Source organism: Mizuhopecten yessoensis, unplaced genomic scaffold (genome assembly GCF_002113885.1).
Source record: "Mizuhopecten yessoensis strain PY_sf001 unplaced genomic scaffold, ASM211388v2 scaffold4033, whole genome shotgun sequence".
NCBI lineage: Eukaryota > Metazoa > Mollusca > Bivalvia > Pectinida > Pectinidae > Mizuhopecten > Mizuhopecten yessoensis.
In genome coordinates this window covers 1,800,050-1,817,984 of record NW_018405342.1, presented here as the reverse complement: position 1 = coordinate 1,817,984, position 17,935 = coordinate 1,800,050, and the positions used below count along the sequence as shown (strand labels likewise).

At 35.3% G+C, this 17,935-nt stretch overlaps 2 protein-coding genes across 2 annotated transcripts; one reads left to right on the top strand and one right to left on the bottom strand.

Moving 5' to 3' along the window:
• Positions 1–419: 419 nt before the first annotated feature.
• On the bottom strand, positions 420–9,320 carry LOC110448451. The gene is made up of 3 exons (XM_021494703.1): positions 9,219–9,320; positions 6,890–7,393; positions 420–6,042 (listed from the first exon to the last, which is right to left on the bottom strand). Exons 2-3 carry the CDS (start codon positions 7,383–7,385, stop codon positions 5,723–5,725), a joined length of 816 nt encoding a protein of 271 aa, XP_021350378.1. The 5' UTR covers positions 7,386–7,393; positions 9,219–9,320; the 3' UTR covers positions 420–5,722.
• A 1,423-nt stretch (positions 9,321–10,743) lies between these two features.
• Positions 10,744–16,355, top strand: LOC110448404. The gene is made up of 5 exons (XM_021494622.1): positions 10,744–11,204; positions 12,161–12,239; positions 12,733–12,888; positions 14,877–14,974; positions 16,184–16,355. The coding sequence occupies exons 1-5, from the start codon at positions 10,926–10,928 to the stop codon at positions 16,247–16,249; spliced, it is 678 nt and encodes a 225-aa protein (XP_021350297.1). The 5' UTR covers positions 10,744–10,925; the 3' UTR covers positions 16,250–16,355.
• The last annotated feature ends 1,580 nt before the right edge of the window (positions 16,356–17,935 follow it).

Genomic DNA, 17,935 nt, shown 5'->3' with positions numbered 1-17,935 from the left:
GCTTTCAACTACAGGGAACTTGGTCTGAGAATGAACAGGACAACAAGCGATCAAATCTTGTCTGGCAGGTTTTCAATGGCAGGGAACTTGGTCTGAAAACGAACACGAGACAAAACGAGCAAATGTAGTCTGGCAGGTTTTCACCGGCAGGAAACTTTGTCCGAGAACGAACAGAAGAAGGGGCGGCAATCGCAAATCTGTAGTCTCTCAGGTTTTCACCGACAGGAAACTTTGTCCAAGAACAAACAGAAGAAGGGGCGGCAATCGCAAATCTGTAGTCTCTCAGGTTTTCACCGACAGGAAATTTTGTCCGAGAACGAACAGAAGAAGGTGCGGCAATCGCAAATCTCTAGTCTCTCAGGTTTTCACCGGCAGGGAACTTTATAAGATATGAGTACAAAAAAAAACGAATAAAAAATGTATTAAAAACGTTTAATGGAATAAAAAATATTGCCAAGATAATCTTGTTGCATCGTAAGTTGTTTTAAAGTTAATTTGCGGTCAATCATATATAATTATTAAGTTATAAAAGTTCGCAGTGAAATTAGAACAGAAATAAATCATTACTTCGTCAGCGACTGCAAATTGTTACAATGGAGTGAAATTTATTAGAAATGCTGAAACTTTCCACAGTATGATGACAAATTTTATGTGAGTAATGAGTTAATATTTTTGCACCGTCTATGAGCAAACAAATACCAAACAGGATATCGGACCGAGTTGTCCCGATAGACAGTGATTCAATACTGCAGATATAAACATATGACAAGTGAATCAAATAAATTAAGGATCTTTGTACCACTGCAGGCAAAACATTAGAGAGTTCTACCCTAGTATTTCGTGCATACAGTAACCTCCCTTTAATTTTTGCTTTTGGATGAAGCGTGATTTGTCACGGGTACACAACTACTGACGAGGTTGCACTCAAATGTTGGTAACTATTTTTGGTTCATTGCTTTTTTAATATTCATTTTTTTCAAAAAAAATCCAAGAGGAAAGGTTTTCTTTTCAGAAATGTTTTATCAAAGCTATGCCAGGATAAGAGTTTTCCCGTGAAAAGTTACAAGTTATTTTTATTTTGCAGTGGTACGTGGGTCCTTAAATAAAACCTGATGAATTGATATAGAAATGTGGATGTACATGCAGTAGTAGGCTCTTGGTATTGCCCTACTCAAAGGTTAAACAGATTACAATGCATGGGGGTTTAGTAGTACCATAACAAATTAAATCGTACTGGGACCTACTACTATGTCCCAGAATAGCACCATCAATCATTTCACACTTACAAAGTATCTACATGTCTACAGTCACTAGCCATTGTATGACACAACATCCAGTAGAAGACCAGCACTTACGGACGATTGTGAAGACTTTGCAAACATTAATTTGAGAGAATATTCTACAATAAATTATTATAAAGTTCTGTATTTTAAACCCCTATTGTCTGGTAGTCTTCCACTATACCACAGAGCACATTTCCTAATAAATGTTTAAAGATTCAAAATGGCCATCCTCACATAATTTCATGTAAAAATCTTAATTTCTACACATTGGTTGCAAAAAGTTAAATTTGAAAAATAAACTTAAAGAGTCATGACTTATGAAGCTAGAAATAATTGAATTCAGTGATGAAGTATTGGTTTTAGACTCCGGTTCTGGTAAATGTGAATGAAGGGAGGCAACTCTTAGTCTTGTTATCTTAACATGCGTAATAGGTTCATTGGTTAACAAACTGACCCAAGTGGGCTTTCGACCTAAACTTATTTCACAATTATTTTGTGTACTTGCATTGTAATATTCAAATAAATTGGTTTTTGATGGATGAAAACTATAAGATATATACATATATATATATAATAGGATATCCTGCAGACACAATATGAATGCTTTTGTATAAAAAAAATCTTCAATTTCTGACTATTGATTCGTTGACAAATTCAGATTTTAAAATAACTCTAAATCTGTGTTGTATTTTTTTTTTTAATGTAACTACCTCATATGGAAATGCAGCAACTCAGAATCAGTGATTTTCGGACTCCGATATTTGATACAATAGGTACTTTTAGTGTAAGATCTAGCTAAAATACACTAAAACCAAACAGTTTGTATAAAACTGTGAAATTAATATCCAGCAAATTCTCTATGCTTTAACAGTAAAACCAATGAAAATAAACATGACAACCAACCAAAGACCTATTGGTGTGGAACATGAATTAAGATATTTATAACAAAACCAATTTACAAATTGGGATACAGATCAGTGGATCAACAAAAGGTGTTTCAGAACCCATGGCTTTCAAATGACCCTCGACAGACAGCAATTTCAGAAGTCTTATCAACACTTTCCCTGAAATATATAGGGTCAAAACAAATGCCAAATACACTACATGTAGACATACATTGTACTTTCAACCCAAAAGTGAAAATTTGTTTTCAAGAGTGAAAAGAATACTGTACTATCAAGGGCCTGCTGAAAGCCAGGGCACCTTTAGCAAATTGTAAATTTAAACAATGAATACAACAACTCTTTTTCTAAAATTTAACATCTGGTCAATATGTTAAAAACATACATATTCATGTACAGTAAATGAAGGGTTGTTTTTAGTAGTCTTCATTGATAAGTACATTTATAATTACTAATATACAGTATGTTTCTTTGGCAAAAATCATTGAACACAACCAAAACAGACCAGAAACACAACACGTTAACTCACCAACTTACTTACATAAACATATATACATTACTATGTGAACATCATGTAAAATATTTTGCATTGCTGTATCTGGTCAGAATATTCACATAGTACACACAACAAAGAAATGAAATACATAATAATGTCACTATTCTGCTGACATAACAAATAGAATCAAACCCTCATATACCTAACCAGTGCATATAACATACAATGTATATCTCATGGTTTTTCCAATTTTGGTATCATTAAGTAAAATAAAAAGAATACAGATTATAGCAATATTTTTGTCTGGGTTAAGAAGGCATGTTTAAGTTGTTCCAAGTATAAGGAAACTATAATAAAATCAAAATAATAAGAGTACCATTTATATTCATAAGCATTTACCTTTAAACAAAACCAAGATACTGTAGTATGATACTCATAACTGTGTTTAGAATATCTGTTAAGTATTCACTATCATTCAACCTAGTTGAAACTTTGCTCTAACTTTAAATTCCTTGTTCCAAATAAAAAATAAAAAATAAATAGAAAATAACTTTTAATTCACCTGCAGAATGTCTTAATGTAAGAAAAATTAGAATGTCCAGAAAAACCATCCTCAAAAACTTTGAGAATGTTGGACAGGTAACCTCATATCTTTTAATATATGATCGCGTTAAATGGAACCATGTATATATGTATAGTCCGCTTGGTGAAAGGTGATGAGTGCACTATCTAGTGCCACCTAATTACTGACCTTGCTATTTATAATGTGTATGATTTGATTTGTTAAATTACATTTTCAAGAGAGTATATCAGAAATAAAGGTATTTTCACCTAATTTTAAATAATGATATTGTATAATCAAACATGGCATACCTGTAAACTAAAATAGAACCTTCACTATTTATATATTTATGTTTTTCGTTATATACAACCAAATTTGTAAAATAGTTCTGTTACTGTTTGGCAGAGTTAAGGTGTACAACCAAACTGTAAAGGCATTGGATATCTATGCAAATCTAATACACGTAATTGTAAATCTATGCCAAACAGTCAAAATGGTTCATTTTTCAGAAAATGAATAAAATTTCTTCCAAGATAATCAACTTTAGTCAGTTGATGGAACTTTCAAGCAAGGTCAGGGTATTACTGATGTATTTCTGAATATGGCTAGACATTTTAAGATGCAACAAAAAACAACATATTCATTTAAAATCTGACACGATAAAATAAATTTCAAGAAATGCATTCTTAACAGATTAATTTTTAAATAAATACTATTCAGAGGATGGTTTGGGATGGATGATTAATGCATATATTTTTAAAATCACCCTGAAATATTCATACACACACGTCTCAAAATTTTGAAATTAATCAAAACATTATTTGTGTTCAATCTTAACAAAAAATTAAATAAATACAATTGCATACAGTGAGTACACATGAACACAAGTCCAAGCCCCATTTCCCCCCAAAATAAAACGTCAATGCTCAGATTAAAATTTCCCCTAAAATTAGTTACGTTTGAACTAAATGATACCTTAGCTTAGCTACAATCTTTAAAGACTTTAATCCTAAACTTACATTTATATAGTGTTTGATTCACAGGTATAAGAATAAAGTCTATTTGTATATAGTCCATGTGCACAAAGCAAATGTTGTATTTTTATCAGTTTGAGGATGTGATATACTCCCTTTACGTTAAAATTAATGTACAGAACTGTAGCAATTTACCTGGGGAATAAATCTATAAATATTAAGTCTAGTTTATTCAGAATCTATGAAGTGTTATAAACTTCATATTTTAAATTAAAAAAAATTATGAGATTTAAGACTCCAAATAAAAAATCTTCCTGTATGTTACAATAATAAAATAGATAAATCGTGATATTTAAAACATGAAGAAATTGTAAATAACTGTTCTAACACAAATGACAGACTGAAAAATGACACTTAAAATAATTTACTTGGTCAGTTTAGAAAGAACTTTGAAGATATGATCGCACATACTGTTTTCATGCTCAAATAAAAACAGTTTAATGCCATTTTGGCACGTTTTAGGCATGCTTCATAATTTGCTTCAACGGTTAAGTTTAAGAATAAAAAACAGGACAAATTTGTAAAAATAAAAATAAATCAATATAAAGTGCATTTTAGCATTATTGTAAGACTAAAAGTATACTAGGCACTGCATGCTTTAAAATAATTACTATCTTTCTATTACAAAGTAACTTGTTTTAAGCAAAACCTACAAATTGTACACACAACCGCTAGGTGTTAACATAAGGAAACGTAAATAAGGATTTTCTGAAGACTTGGTAGCATGCATGGGCCAAGGGTCATCTTACACATTCAACGTTACTGTCCCATTAAACATTTTACAACAGACAGAAAGGAGTAGAGAAGACAAAATTTGTAATAATCACTGTAGACTTTATGGAATACCTGTTAACTACAAACACTTTTACTCCTAATCCTGCAAAATTGTACCATGCAAATTTGAAACAAGCATTGCTACATACATTGAGGAAAGGTTAATGGGAAACAAATTACTTGAAAAAGTGAAATCCTATATAGCCTTCCTACCCATAAATTACTACCATATTTTTTCAGATCTTTTGAACTGAAACATGTTTATTTTTGTTACTCCCAATACTCATAAGGGTCCTATTGGGTTTGTTATGAAGGTGTTACACAGTCACTATTAACATACATTATTGTAAGTGAACATACAGGACTGTATCCTTATATAAGCCAAACGGTTAATCTACATTCAGCTCATTTAATATAATTTAGACTAAAACTACACAATTTCAACATCTCTTTTACAAAAAAATGCAAAATAACCTCATTTTTGTAACTCTCAGCATACAAAAAATCATTGTACATGTTCATACACAGTTATTACAGAGAACATCATCTATCCTCAAAATCAGTAGACATTTAAATAAATATTTACTCTTGTCCACCTCACAACCAAACATTCTAGAGATCTTGACTCACAGTCGGATTTCTCTTCACATATATACAAACGTTTTACTGATCTAGACATCCCCATCAGGAGTCTCTGGAATTGTCTGCAGGTGACCCCTTATCCCAGACGACCTTGACCCATCACTGTTATCAGACTCGAACACATCATCAACATACTCATTGAGAAGTCTTCTCTGCGGCCGATAGTTGTTGCGACGTGGAAGTCGTGTGTACCGGTCGACGTTAGCACGGTGAGAGGTGTTTTGGGACAGGTGTTCTAGGAGTGGGGACACAGGGGAACCGTTGGAGATCTGGGTGAACTCTTCCAGAGATGAGGGGACATAGCTGGAAGGACGTCTATGTATTACTACATATTCCCCCTCCATTTCACCTGTGAAAGATATTGACGATTATATTATATTATACATGTTATAACAACATTGTGACTAACTAAATTTCAGTTACTTTTCTCCAAAATTTTCATCCTATCAGAGAGCATATACTTTGTGTTATAATAACATTAAGTTGAATTTTTAGGAATGAAGAAATATCTAAGGTAGAAGTACATATTATATATAGATGATGTACAGTTTTTCACAAAGTATTTTCAGGGTTTGTTATGAGAACAATTTTCTCATCACAAGCACATGGATAAAATCAAGAGGCCCCTGCATGTGGAATTGAGATTTTATATACGTGTGAGGAAAGAAAAAATTGTTCAAAATGATGAACCCTAAAAACAGTGTGATAATCTATAAATGTCTTTTTAACTCAATTGCAATAATGCCCATGATCACACACATGGAATAAATCACATGGAATAATCCAATACGTCATTTCTGAGATACAAGTTTCCTGAACAAAAGTCACATGATTTGGCTGCAGCCCTGTGGTATATTAAGGGGGCATGTATACTTTCAGTGTATGATAAATCAGTAGCAGACCAATTTCATCAAAGTAAAACATTAGTAAATTGGACAAAAATGGATAAAATTTCACATCCTTCAAGAAAGGGATATGAACTGACTATTACCTAGTCATTAGATAACATAAGTAGTCTGGAGCTGTAGTTTTTTTGGTAAGGTTTTGTGCAACTCTCAGATTTTCTGTGTTCACCAGAAATACTCATGCCCCCTAGCATGTGACATGTAAATTTTAATACCTGGTCATATATGGAGAGAAAAAGTATTTCGAAAAAGATGTATTGATATATAAAGACGATCATCAGTATTCATTACCTCTTTCTGAAGATGACTGACTCCTCGTCTTAGTCTGCCGATACTTCAGAAATCTGGCGTATGTCACGAAAACAATGACAGTAGCTACCACGACAAGCAAACACAATACCCCTATCAGAGAGAAGGCCAATTCACGCCAGTGTTCCATGTCACTCTTCTCCACAAGGTCATACTTTGGCAGTGTTTTATTATACAGTGTATCTGACAATACTTTCTGTGATCCATGTGATCCCTGGACTTCAAAGGAAAAGCCTAAAAATGGCCCACAGACCGTGTCTTTATCTGCATGACAAAACTCAATTACGATAAGATCTGGCGGACATTCAGTACAGTTTACACAGCTCTCATCGGGGGTTATATAGCGATCACCACTGCACTCTACTGGCGGCTTTTGATCAAATGCAGATGGTTTGGTCCTCTGTCCCATCACCAGTAAAGTGTCCAGTAGGCCCAGAAGTAGGGCTAACAATGCAGCCATTTCACGTACACTTCTCATTTGGAATTCTAAATAAATAGAACAAGTTATAATTAAACCTAACTTTAAAAGATTAGAAAAATGTAAAATTTTCTTTTTAAGTTACAATTGAAATCTTAATTACGATGGTACAAATGGTGTATAAGTGAAAGAGAATCATGTGCCTGATCTTTAACTGAGTGAGGCAATGGAATAAGTATAAACTTGTGGCTGAGTTCATATTAATTGTACATAGGATTACGGTCGAAGCTATAGAGGGAATGTCCCTTTTGCATAGTGGTAGAGCGTCTGACTAGGGACCAGGAGATTGAGGGTTCGATCCCTGGTGGAAGCACACTATTCTCTTTCCTAACATTACAAACTGTTGATAAACACCTGCCAAAATCTGTTCAAAATAAAATGAAAATGTTTGACATTTTACACAGGATGAGTATCACATTTTCCTATGTCATGAGACTAACTACATAATCTGTTTAACATGCATGGCCACGAAATTATACTTCAAAATCTGTCAAATGTCTGAAATACTACATACCTTCAATGAAAACTGTATTATTATTGAAGATCTGTATCTTATTATTTCTTAAGTACTTTAAATGAACCAAAGGTTTTTATCGTATATATATAGTTCTAAAAAAAAAAACATCTTTCTGGCTAAATAATGTTCTGTATATTGAATGTTTTAGAGTGTCCTGTTGAAGTTGAAGAAGGTTTGGTTGTGAGAAAGAATACACATATTTTCAATGCCGGGTCGTTTCGGGAGTGTCAAAAGTCGTTTCAGGACATTTCGATTATTTTCTACTGTTTGTTTAGCACACGTGTTTATGTTTGTTTTGTTTACTTTTTAATTGAGTACTCGATTATTTTCTACTATTCGTTCCTCTCGATTTAATAATGGAATTAGTTTATTCAAATTAACAACATGTTGTCAAACAGGTTACTGTCGGCAGGTACCCCCTCAAGAAATCTAAGCGTGGCACTAATTGGCAAAACTAATAATCCCAAGCACGGGTAGGTCGAAGGCGCCATATGTGTACTATTGTGTACACATAAATCGTGACGTCATTGCTGATAGGCTACGACGAAAGATGTGTTAACACAGATTTTTACGAAACAGGAAAGAGAAATGTTACTTGTTACATTCATTTATATTTTGATAACATTTTTTAAAATGTCCCGAAACAACTTTAGGACTCCCGAAACCACTTGTTACCGAAACGACTAGCATTCATCCTCTCAGTCTGTGATATGTTTCAAAATGTATCTGTGATTATGTTGAATATATGACCCTTTATAAGAATATAACAAAATCCTGAATTACTGGTGTGCAGGTGGAGCATACCATGCTGGTAGGGGGCTCCCCAACCATTGGACCTGTACTATCCTTTCTTAAGTTCTTCTTAATTTTATATCTTTTATAAGCAAATGTGATCAAATAATAAATGAAATTACAAATGTGATAAATGTAACATGCCACTTTTACCGCATTAAATATTATTATTATTATTTATTTAAATATGTTTTATTGGATGCTTCCTCTCTAATTGTATCTTTCACAACATGAACATATCTTGTTTAATTAATGAAACCTTGTTTTATGTATGTTTTATCTGTTATGTCGATTATAAAAGCTCGCTAAACGAGCTTGTGTTTATCTTAGTAATCATATCGACGTTAAATAAAATGTACTTGACTTGACTGTATCGAATCGTCTAAAATTAAAAAATCCGAAAACAGGGGACCGGGGGAGTGTCAGTGTAGGGATGGTGCCCTGCCAAAGACTTTTTTGTGTTATCAAAGTCGATTATAACTACTGTATGAAGTTAGTGATTTGTTTCATATGTCATCGTTTACCTGAGGTAGTACCATGTTTGTATCTGTAATGTTACCATCCCGACAGCAATCTTCACAAGCGGAACCAAGTTTGGTTTCTCCACTGCCGAAATCTTACCGGAAATACAGGTCACGTGATTATTTCTAAACTCGAAAACATACCGGTACTTTCCGCGCTGAAAATCCGGAAATCATATTATAACACACAGGGGCGTGGATTGCTTTATTTGTAATATTAAAAAATAGGGGTCTCCTATACTAATAAATACATTAAATATCGATGAAAAGTTACTTAAAATCAAATATGATAAAACAATTTATAGTAAAACTACGCGTAAAAGAGAAACAGTACCACAACGAGAAAATATTTTACTAAAAAAGATTGTATAAGTAAAAATTCATTTTTACTGATATTATTTGACCCTAATTAATTTTGTTCAGAAATACATGTCTCCCATAAAATCCTATACTATCAGACACGTTATTCAAATCATCATAAATACATACATATATATATACATTAATTACATATACATGCATATCATTTCTTTTTTGTTTCTCAAAATCACCAAAATCAAAGACTAACTGTGTTTAATAATCTACATGTACAAGGTATTAATCATGATATTGACACTGAACTCCTATTTTATTGGGAAAGACATTTACCTATAGACATGAATGTGAATATTTTTAGAATAGTTCAAACTTACATAAAGGCCAGCAACAGATTTACAGTTAAAGACATTTTTACTAACTAAAGTTACTGGAAACCAGCTTTGTACTTTCATCCTACCATATTTTACATGTTTAGTTCCTTTTATGCCATTACTTTAATTTATATATGTGCTGATTGAAGAGAGTGTCGATAATGTTGTTTTAACTTGTGATTAATCCATTTGAACTTTTGTATGACAATAAAATGTGTTTAAACTAATTGCATTGTACGTATGCATGTACACACCCATTCGGCACACCTCGGCAGATCTACATCTAACATGAAGGGTACCGGAATCGGCCGAAGTTAGCCGAATGCGGCGACACCGTTACCTTGCGCGCACAGGGACCTGAGAATTTTCATACAGATATATTTGAACCTAAACTAGGTGTTCAGAGCAATTTTTCACGTTTTAGCCCGAAAACGTGTAAAATTATTCTAATCATCTTAGTTTAGGTTCAAATATAGCTGTATCAAATTATCAGGTCCCTATGCTTGCGCGTGCATGTTTCCTTTTTCAACAGACCAAAGCTCTTCCAAAAGCCTCTCCTGCAAATGTTAACGACTAGTTTTCTTGTCGAATGAGAGTACACGCATTTCATTTTATATGTATTTAATTTGAAGATTTGCTAGCGGACAAGCAAAAACGTTTCTGGGTAGTATTAGAAACCTCTAGAATATTAGAAACAATCTGTTCAATCCCTGTTTGCAACCTAACTGTCCTTGTCCCCGTTGGAAAGCTGATTGGGACTGGTTCAAAGTGTATATAAACATAGTGTACTGCATTCATCTGTACTTATACATGTATAGAGCCCATTGTACAATCTCGGCCTGTGAGATAATACCCTATCTTTAACTCGCTGTCACTGATGCCCTTGACGGGCGTTTTGTACAAAGCCTCGGATATATATGAACAAGATGAACAGCGAGAACAGTTTGAGTTAAGATAACAAATTGATAGGATATCGTGACGTTTAATATGACCGATTGATGTAAACCTGGACCAGAAAATCATGGCGTCGATCAGTTTTCTTACCGTAGTTTTAGTGGTCATTTTCGCGTTTTCGATGACTAATGGTCAAAAGCCATGCTGCTCTCCAGAAAAGTGGACGGCACATCTACTCCAAAAAACAGGGGCGTACAACTCTGCAACGACCGTGGCATCCAAAAGAGACGTTAGTAGCTACATATTCTATGATCACACCGTGAAAAAAATGGCGATCAACTCCGACATCAAGAACACAACCTTCAACTCAACCACGTTCATACAGCGAATCTTGGACTTCAGTAAGGTACTAAAAGCTTTTAATTTTACTGAATATATATATATTAACGGTAGCCCGAAATTCTCTGATCTTTATCAAGACTATTACTTTGATAGCTTCGAGTTGTCTACTGGAAAAACCAGATTTATTTTGCAGCTACATGTATGCAATACTGTGCTTAGAAACATGTTCGTGGACTAATGAATTCGCGAAAAGCGTTAGTTTGTCAGTTTTGGGTTTAACGTCTTGACAAAAGCCAAGGTCATATAAAGACGGGTGTCTCCACCGAGAAGAATGTGACGAAGAAGACGTGAGAAAAGAAGATATAAATCTCAAGTGTTCTGATAGGGGCAGCAGATCAATTTGGATTTCTTCAATGTCCCTTTAGTAACCACTGTATCTAGGAAACAGAAGAAAATCCCCGATTCTGCGGAGGTTCCACATCAATCGCCTCTTAAGACACGCAGAGGTAAACAGAAGACACAATGTGTCCCGAAACTTGCAGGAGCAAAAAAACGTAGTAACAGACTTCTGGCCATAGTTACAGCATTGTACATGCAGCTTGAAGAAAAACTGTTACAGTCGATATATGTGTATTCTGTATCAGCTGAACCCCTTGTAAACCGGCCAAATACCATTTAGAATCAGTCACATAGAATTCGGATAAGTTATGTTCAAAGACACAAAATGCAGGGTCCCTTACAAATGCTACCTTTGTACACGAGTTATGTCCCTTACAAAACGCTTTAATAGCCTTTCCTAATTAAGAAATACCAGATTACGTCTTATGCACCTTTATACTTTTTCATTTCGAAAGGGCAATCAACGAGTAATTACACTGAAAAATAACAAATACTATTCATTAATCTGTTTCTTACAAGGTTTTTTTTACATGACCACTCTTCTGAAAATGAAATAAGTGTAAAATTTGAGGCAGCATTATCCTTAAGCATGATGTAACTCCCTATTTTCTTTCGCCTCAGGGTGTGGAGTGGAGGATTGAAGGAAAGAACTGTACACGTCACCAGACAACGGCGCCAATGCCCCAGCCGTGTTTCTTGGGTACGTCACAGAGAAATGCTCACAAACTTAATTTAGTTGTTTTATTATAAAAAATGACAAGAAATATTTGTATGTCAGATGTTTGAAAAGACTTAATCTTCTAAGGGTTAATTGAATAATCAAATAGAAAACCTTGATAGGAAAGACATATATGTATGGTCATATACGTCGTTTCTGATACAAAGTAGGTTTTCAAATATAGCTGCTTGAATCGTATGGAGCCAAAATTCATGCTAAACACCAAGTTTTTTAAAGCCATGATAGATTATAAAATTGGAATATTTCGTAATAAATTGAGAAAATTACTTAATAAAATATACAAAGTTACAAGACATTGAAACAAATAATAATATCATGGTTTTAATCGTTTTGAACTTTAGGATTCAAACAATTGCAAGGATTTTTTTTTTGTGATTATCATATAGTTAACGGTAAGTTTTAAGGATGTACCAGGTATATAAGGTCATCACACATTACATATGGCTTTCTCTAGATGGTGCGGATTTCTTCGGCTACCACAAGATGGCTGAAATGCCAGTAGAAGTATGGTTCAGGGACGATGGCAAAGGTCACACGTCAAGAACTACCATGTCACGTGAGCCATGCGTGCTCGTCACCGAGACGACGAGATCCATGGGACCGGGTTATGGTGAGAACATTTTGATTGATTGATTGTTTGATTGAGAGGTTTTACGTCCGTGTCTCTACTGAGTAGTTCGGCTATCCAGCGGACGACATATAACACATGTTACCAATGCCAGTCTTAATACGTTCGATATAAAGGCCGAAGGTCAAGGCTGGGTCAAGGTCATCTTTGTGTGAACAGTTAAGTTCAAACCGCTTTAGTACAAATTTGCAACGAGTGTTAGGTTTTAAATGTCGTTCTATCAATTTCTTCACTAATTTATCTTATGTTATTGTAATAGAAAAGAGTAGCGAACATAATAAGCATGTTCATTGGTGTTAGAACACACGACCCCTGACTTTCTATAAGATATACCGAACCACTATCAACAAACTATAACTATGCATTGGGATTTCCCCCCAGAATAGCATCGTTGAATCATTGTCAAAAGAAACTCATAAAAAACTACAGTAGAACTCTCCAGAGTGTTCCCCCTTTGACGGGACAAAGATCTTTAAGGCCAGTTCTCTTTAAGCCCGGAAACTACATTATACACGTTACATGACTTTAACACATATTTTTTTAAGTTGCTGTGTAGACGTTTGCAACACTTACTCGGAATTCCTCGGGTGGTTCGTTCCTCGCACGCTGGTGATGCACTCGTCACATCTCGGCAGATTCCGTACCTACATCAGATGAAGGGTACCGGAATCGGCCGAGGTTAGCCGAATGGCTGGTGATGGAGCTAGCGTATAGCGGAGCCACCCGATGTTTGACGAATGCTTGCAACACCGCCGCACCCGGGGTCATGATGAGATGACATTTTACTTAATACCAAGGGTGTGCAGTCGGAAGTTTAGAGGGCATCCGACTCGCCGACTTGAGTAAAAGTTATAATCAGGAAGATCCTGGTCTGCAGTACATGCATGCATATAGAGGGTAACAGAAAAGAGATGAGAATGTGGGTTGAATATGCGACGGTTTAACTGTACGATTAGTACTCAGATTTACACTTATGCTGAATCCTTTAAGTCATTTGACACCAAAGACCGGTGTCACGATACGCCTAAAACATACATTTTTGTAATCCGGACAGACATTGGACACTAACAAATATTCGTGCACATGTGCTCCTCTCTGTCCCTATGCAATGTGGTTTTCCATATACAGTTACCTCCCCTTAGCTTCTGTTTCGATAAAGCGGTAAAAAAAAGTTTTGGCATGACACTTTTGACGACTTGTAGCTCAACCGGTTAGAGCGATAGTAAAACAATCTGAAGTCCGGACTTCAAACCCCGGTCTAGCCCTACTTAATGTTTAGTCTCAAAACATTTTATCTTCATTATTTCTCACAAAGTGCTGTAAGGCAGGTTTTATATTCAGATTTTTTTTATCAAAGCTATAATCATGCCGGAAAAATGCCGCTTCCAACATTAAGTTAGTTTTTGACAGTCGTGCAGGGATCCTTAAGAAAAGAGACGGTCCCGGCCCGATCCTGACTTCCCTCCATATAGTGGTGTATATAGATCTTTCAGGTTCCATATAGTTTGTTTGTTTTTGTTTTTGTTTTGTTTTTGTTTTTTTTGGCAATTTCCTTTTGTATTGGCTTCAAGTGCCTTGTGGTCAGTGTCACTTCATGCCTCTATCTAGTCCTGACCGATATTGGGATTCACTTGCTTGTGTTGATAAAGCAAATGTCAATCTTATCTAGTTACTTTTTCATTCATGCACACTTATTGTCAGATATTCATGATGTGTAGTATAAAATCATTGCACTAAATTCAGATGAGTAATTTTTTGTTTACACGTATAAACAATTTCTGTTAGGAACCCCTGATGTCAGATATCCTCTTCCTCTCTCCGTGTTTTTCTTTTTTTACCGAGAAGTACTTAATAGAAGTAATATATCTGTAAAAATGTTATAATTATTTAACTATTCTGAATTGTCATTAATAACTGTTGTGTTTAGTCCATGTATTTACCATATTGAGTCTTGGTTTCACTGTTTACAGATTACGTGCTGTCGTTTGGGATCTATGAGAATGTCACCACGGGATATGTCGAGCCGGGCAATTTTGATGTCCCTTCGTTCTGTCCCCGGTCAGGACAGGTAGGCACATTTGTTCGTTGCTCCCATCCCTCTGTCCTAATTTTGTTCCTGGCTGTTTTACGCTCTCATCACCCCTCCCCGAACTTGATCCCCTTCATCCACATCCGCCATCATACATGCATCTTATTTCCTTTCTGTTTCAATAAAACCACTCTACAATCCCCTCCACACCATCCTTTCACATTCTACATTTCACACCACATACTGTAACTCATAGCATTTCCTTTCTTATCGCACATAAAACAGCCTCCTCGTGATACCATCTAATCCGCCTGTAACCGTACACCATCTCACACTCTTATTTACGTAATCGTTCTTTTCCTATTCTCCACCTCACGCTATAACCCTTGTCTCTACCATTTCCTTCTTTCTCCTTACATCATGTCCTTTCCGATTAACTTCACACCATCTCCAACCCTCCCTATACTATCCCTTCCCTCTTAGTCAATCATCTGCTTCCAAGAGCGTCCTACTTCCAACACCTCACTCCTCCCCACACGATCTGCGTTCATCCACTTAGACCACCACCTCCTCCTCCTCCACCACCTTCTTTACATCACCTCTTCTTCCCCATTATCATAATATATCACGTTCATTTTTCACATCGTCTCCTCCTCATCCTTACCCCCTATCCGACTGACTTTATAAATCATACCCTTCCATTTCCTTGCCCATTCCTTGTGCCTTCCGTTATATCACATCACGTTGACTCCTTTTAACAACCCCGTCTTTTCTCATGTCTCATTCACACCATGTTGTCTCCCTTCTTCATAAAATTACACCAGAAATGACCTGATGTACGTCTTTTATACATCTTTGAACCCCCCCTTGTCCAAATCATTTACCTCCGTACTATCCTTTGAATTCATCAAATTTCATCTCTCTCACACACTGATTTCAAGTAACACTGACTAATCTAGGAAAACTTTTAAAGCTGCATCTAAACGTTGCAAACATGAAAAAAAAAAATGAATGTTTCTTGAAATAGCAAAGTAGTTTTTTTAGAGCATATGGAATACAATTGAGTTGCTTGCATAATTTCTAATAGAAAGTTGCATTGTTTTAACGGTAATGTGAATAGTATGTATATATTGATATGGATTATAACATGTGTAAGACTTAAATTGTGAAAGCCTCTTTGACGAATAAAGAGATGAATCATGAATGAAAAACCAAACATAATATTTTAAATGATTTTGTTTATAACAGGTAATTATGGAGCATCCCAAACAGACACCAGCTTGGCCTTGGCACCTTCCCTCAACGTATCTCTAGAGTTCCATGAAAACAACGTCATATACAGCAGTCACGCGGAAATGACATCACTTATATGATGAATCTTAATTTGTTCATACTCAAACATAATAAAGAATAAGAAATATCGCAACCTTGGTTTTCATTCATTTTACAACAAATCACGAAGCCATCTTTATCTGTTCACTATACTGAAGTAGCCATAACAACGCATTTCTCTTACTCTCAGAGCTTAACGAAACGGCGGATATCAATATGGGTGGACCATTTTGTTCACGTGTATTCCATCAAAACGTAATAAGTACAATAAGTTGTGCAGAAGATATAGTCCAGTGGTAGATTCACGTCACTGGCCTTCTACGCAGACGGCCATGGTTCGATTCGTGGTGAACCAAGTTTCATTTGCATTTCTTGTCCACCTGAGAGTTGAGAAGAAATTGTTCCCGGAGTAGTTTTTTTTTTTATAAAAGCTCATAGTTGTTGGTCCAGTTTCTTTATACGAAAAGTTAAAAAAAAAGTAAAATATTATTTTATCGCCTTTGGGTTTAATTGTTTAACACTGGTTGGAGAAGGCACTATTTTATCTGTGACTGTATATTGTACCTGTGATTTTCTTCAGCCGAGAGCACTACGCATGGACTCATACAGTAAGACTGCCACCAATTCAAGAAATAGCGCGGTTTCATACAGGGACCATATTCATTAAACTGTCATTGTGCTCAAACAAGGAGTATGTGCCCAAACCTACTTTCTTGTAACTGGCTTAAAACTGCATGTATGGCTCACGGTTAAAAACTCAAATTTAAACATCGGAAACGGTCTTCGGCCGAAAGTCTCTCAAACATTCTTCCAGATCATTGACAGAATGTAAACTTTCATTAATTTATCACCGGAATACGAAATTTAGCTTCAACACACAATCTGAGTTTAAGCATGAGAATGGTTTCAAGAATATACAATACGGAGTTAAATACATCACACAACTTACCACGGAAAACTATATTTCCAATATAATCATGGTCATGTTGTACCTGTATATGTTGTACCTGTATATTACTACGCGCCAAGAGCTCCTACATGCACGTCACGCCTCCAATACCCTTGATTTATTATATTTTATTGTTAATAACTTCAAGGTTATATCAAAATATTTACAATGTAAAGTACATAAGAAGGGGTTATTATATGACCATTTCCATACATTAATACGTATCAATACAATCCGATATTTTTGGATGACATTGAAAATAATATTCCAATAACTCGTTCATTGGTACATGTGCGAGATCCTCTTTAAAACAATAATTTGCCCGGATTTTTAGACGAAGTTCAAGTCGAATTTTCTTAAGCAAAAGCAATGAGTCTCTATAGCGCCTTTTCTAGCGATTTTCTGTGAATGGAATGGAATGAATTTTGGTTACTTTATAATTGTTAGAATCCTTATATGGCGTGTAGTTTGAAAAAAACACTTGGTATTCTGAATTTCTGCAATAATATTTCACAGGGTGGTAATCCCTCCGTATTGCCTCGTTTAAGTATTTAGTGTTAAAACATTACGGCCTTTTCTATAGATAACGTACAGTATGAGTTTATCCTTCATTGCAAAAGGCACCTATCATAGTGCATGGTCTGCTATAGTGTGCAACTGTTGTCGTCCCGTGTCATGGATGCTCCAGATTTGCGAGTCCTTTTAAAATATCACGATAT

Bases quoted from the DNA above. Each gene is read 5' to 3' on its own strand.
- LOC110448451 (XM_021494703.1), bottom strand. From the start codon at position 7,385: ATGAGAAGTGTACGTGAAATGGCTGCATTGTTAGCCCTACTTCTGGGC. The intron at 6,043-6,889 runs GTAATGAATACT...TATCTTTCACAG, and splicing joins TCAGTCATCTTCAGAAAGAG to GTGAAATGGAGGGGGAATAT.
- LOC110448404 (XM_021494622.1), top strand. From the start codon at position 10,926: ATGGCGTCGATCAGTTTTCTTACCGTAGTTTTAGTGGTCATTTTCGCG. The intron at 12,889-14,876 runs GTGAGAACATTT...CACTGTTTACAG, and splicing joins ATCCATGGGACCGGGTTATG to ATTACGTGCTGTCGTTTGGG. The intron at 14,975-16,183 runs GTAGGCACATTT...TGTTTATAACAG, and splicing joins TCTGTCCCCGGTCAGGACAG to GTAATTATGGAGCATCCCAA.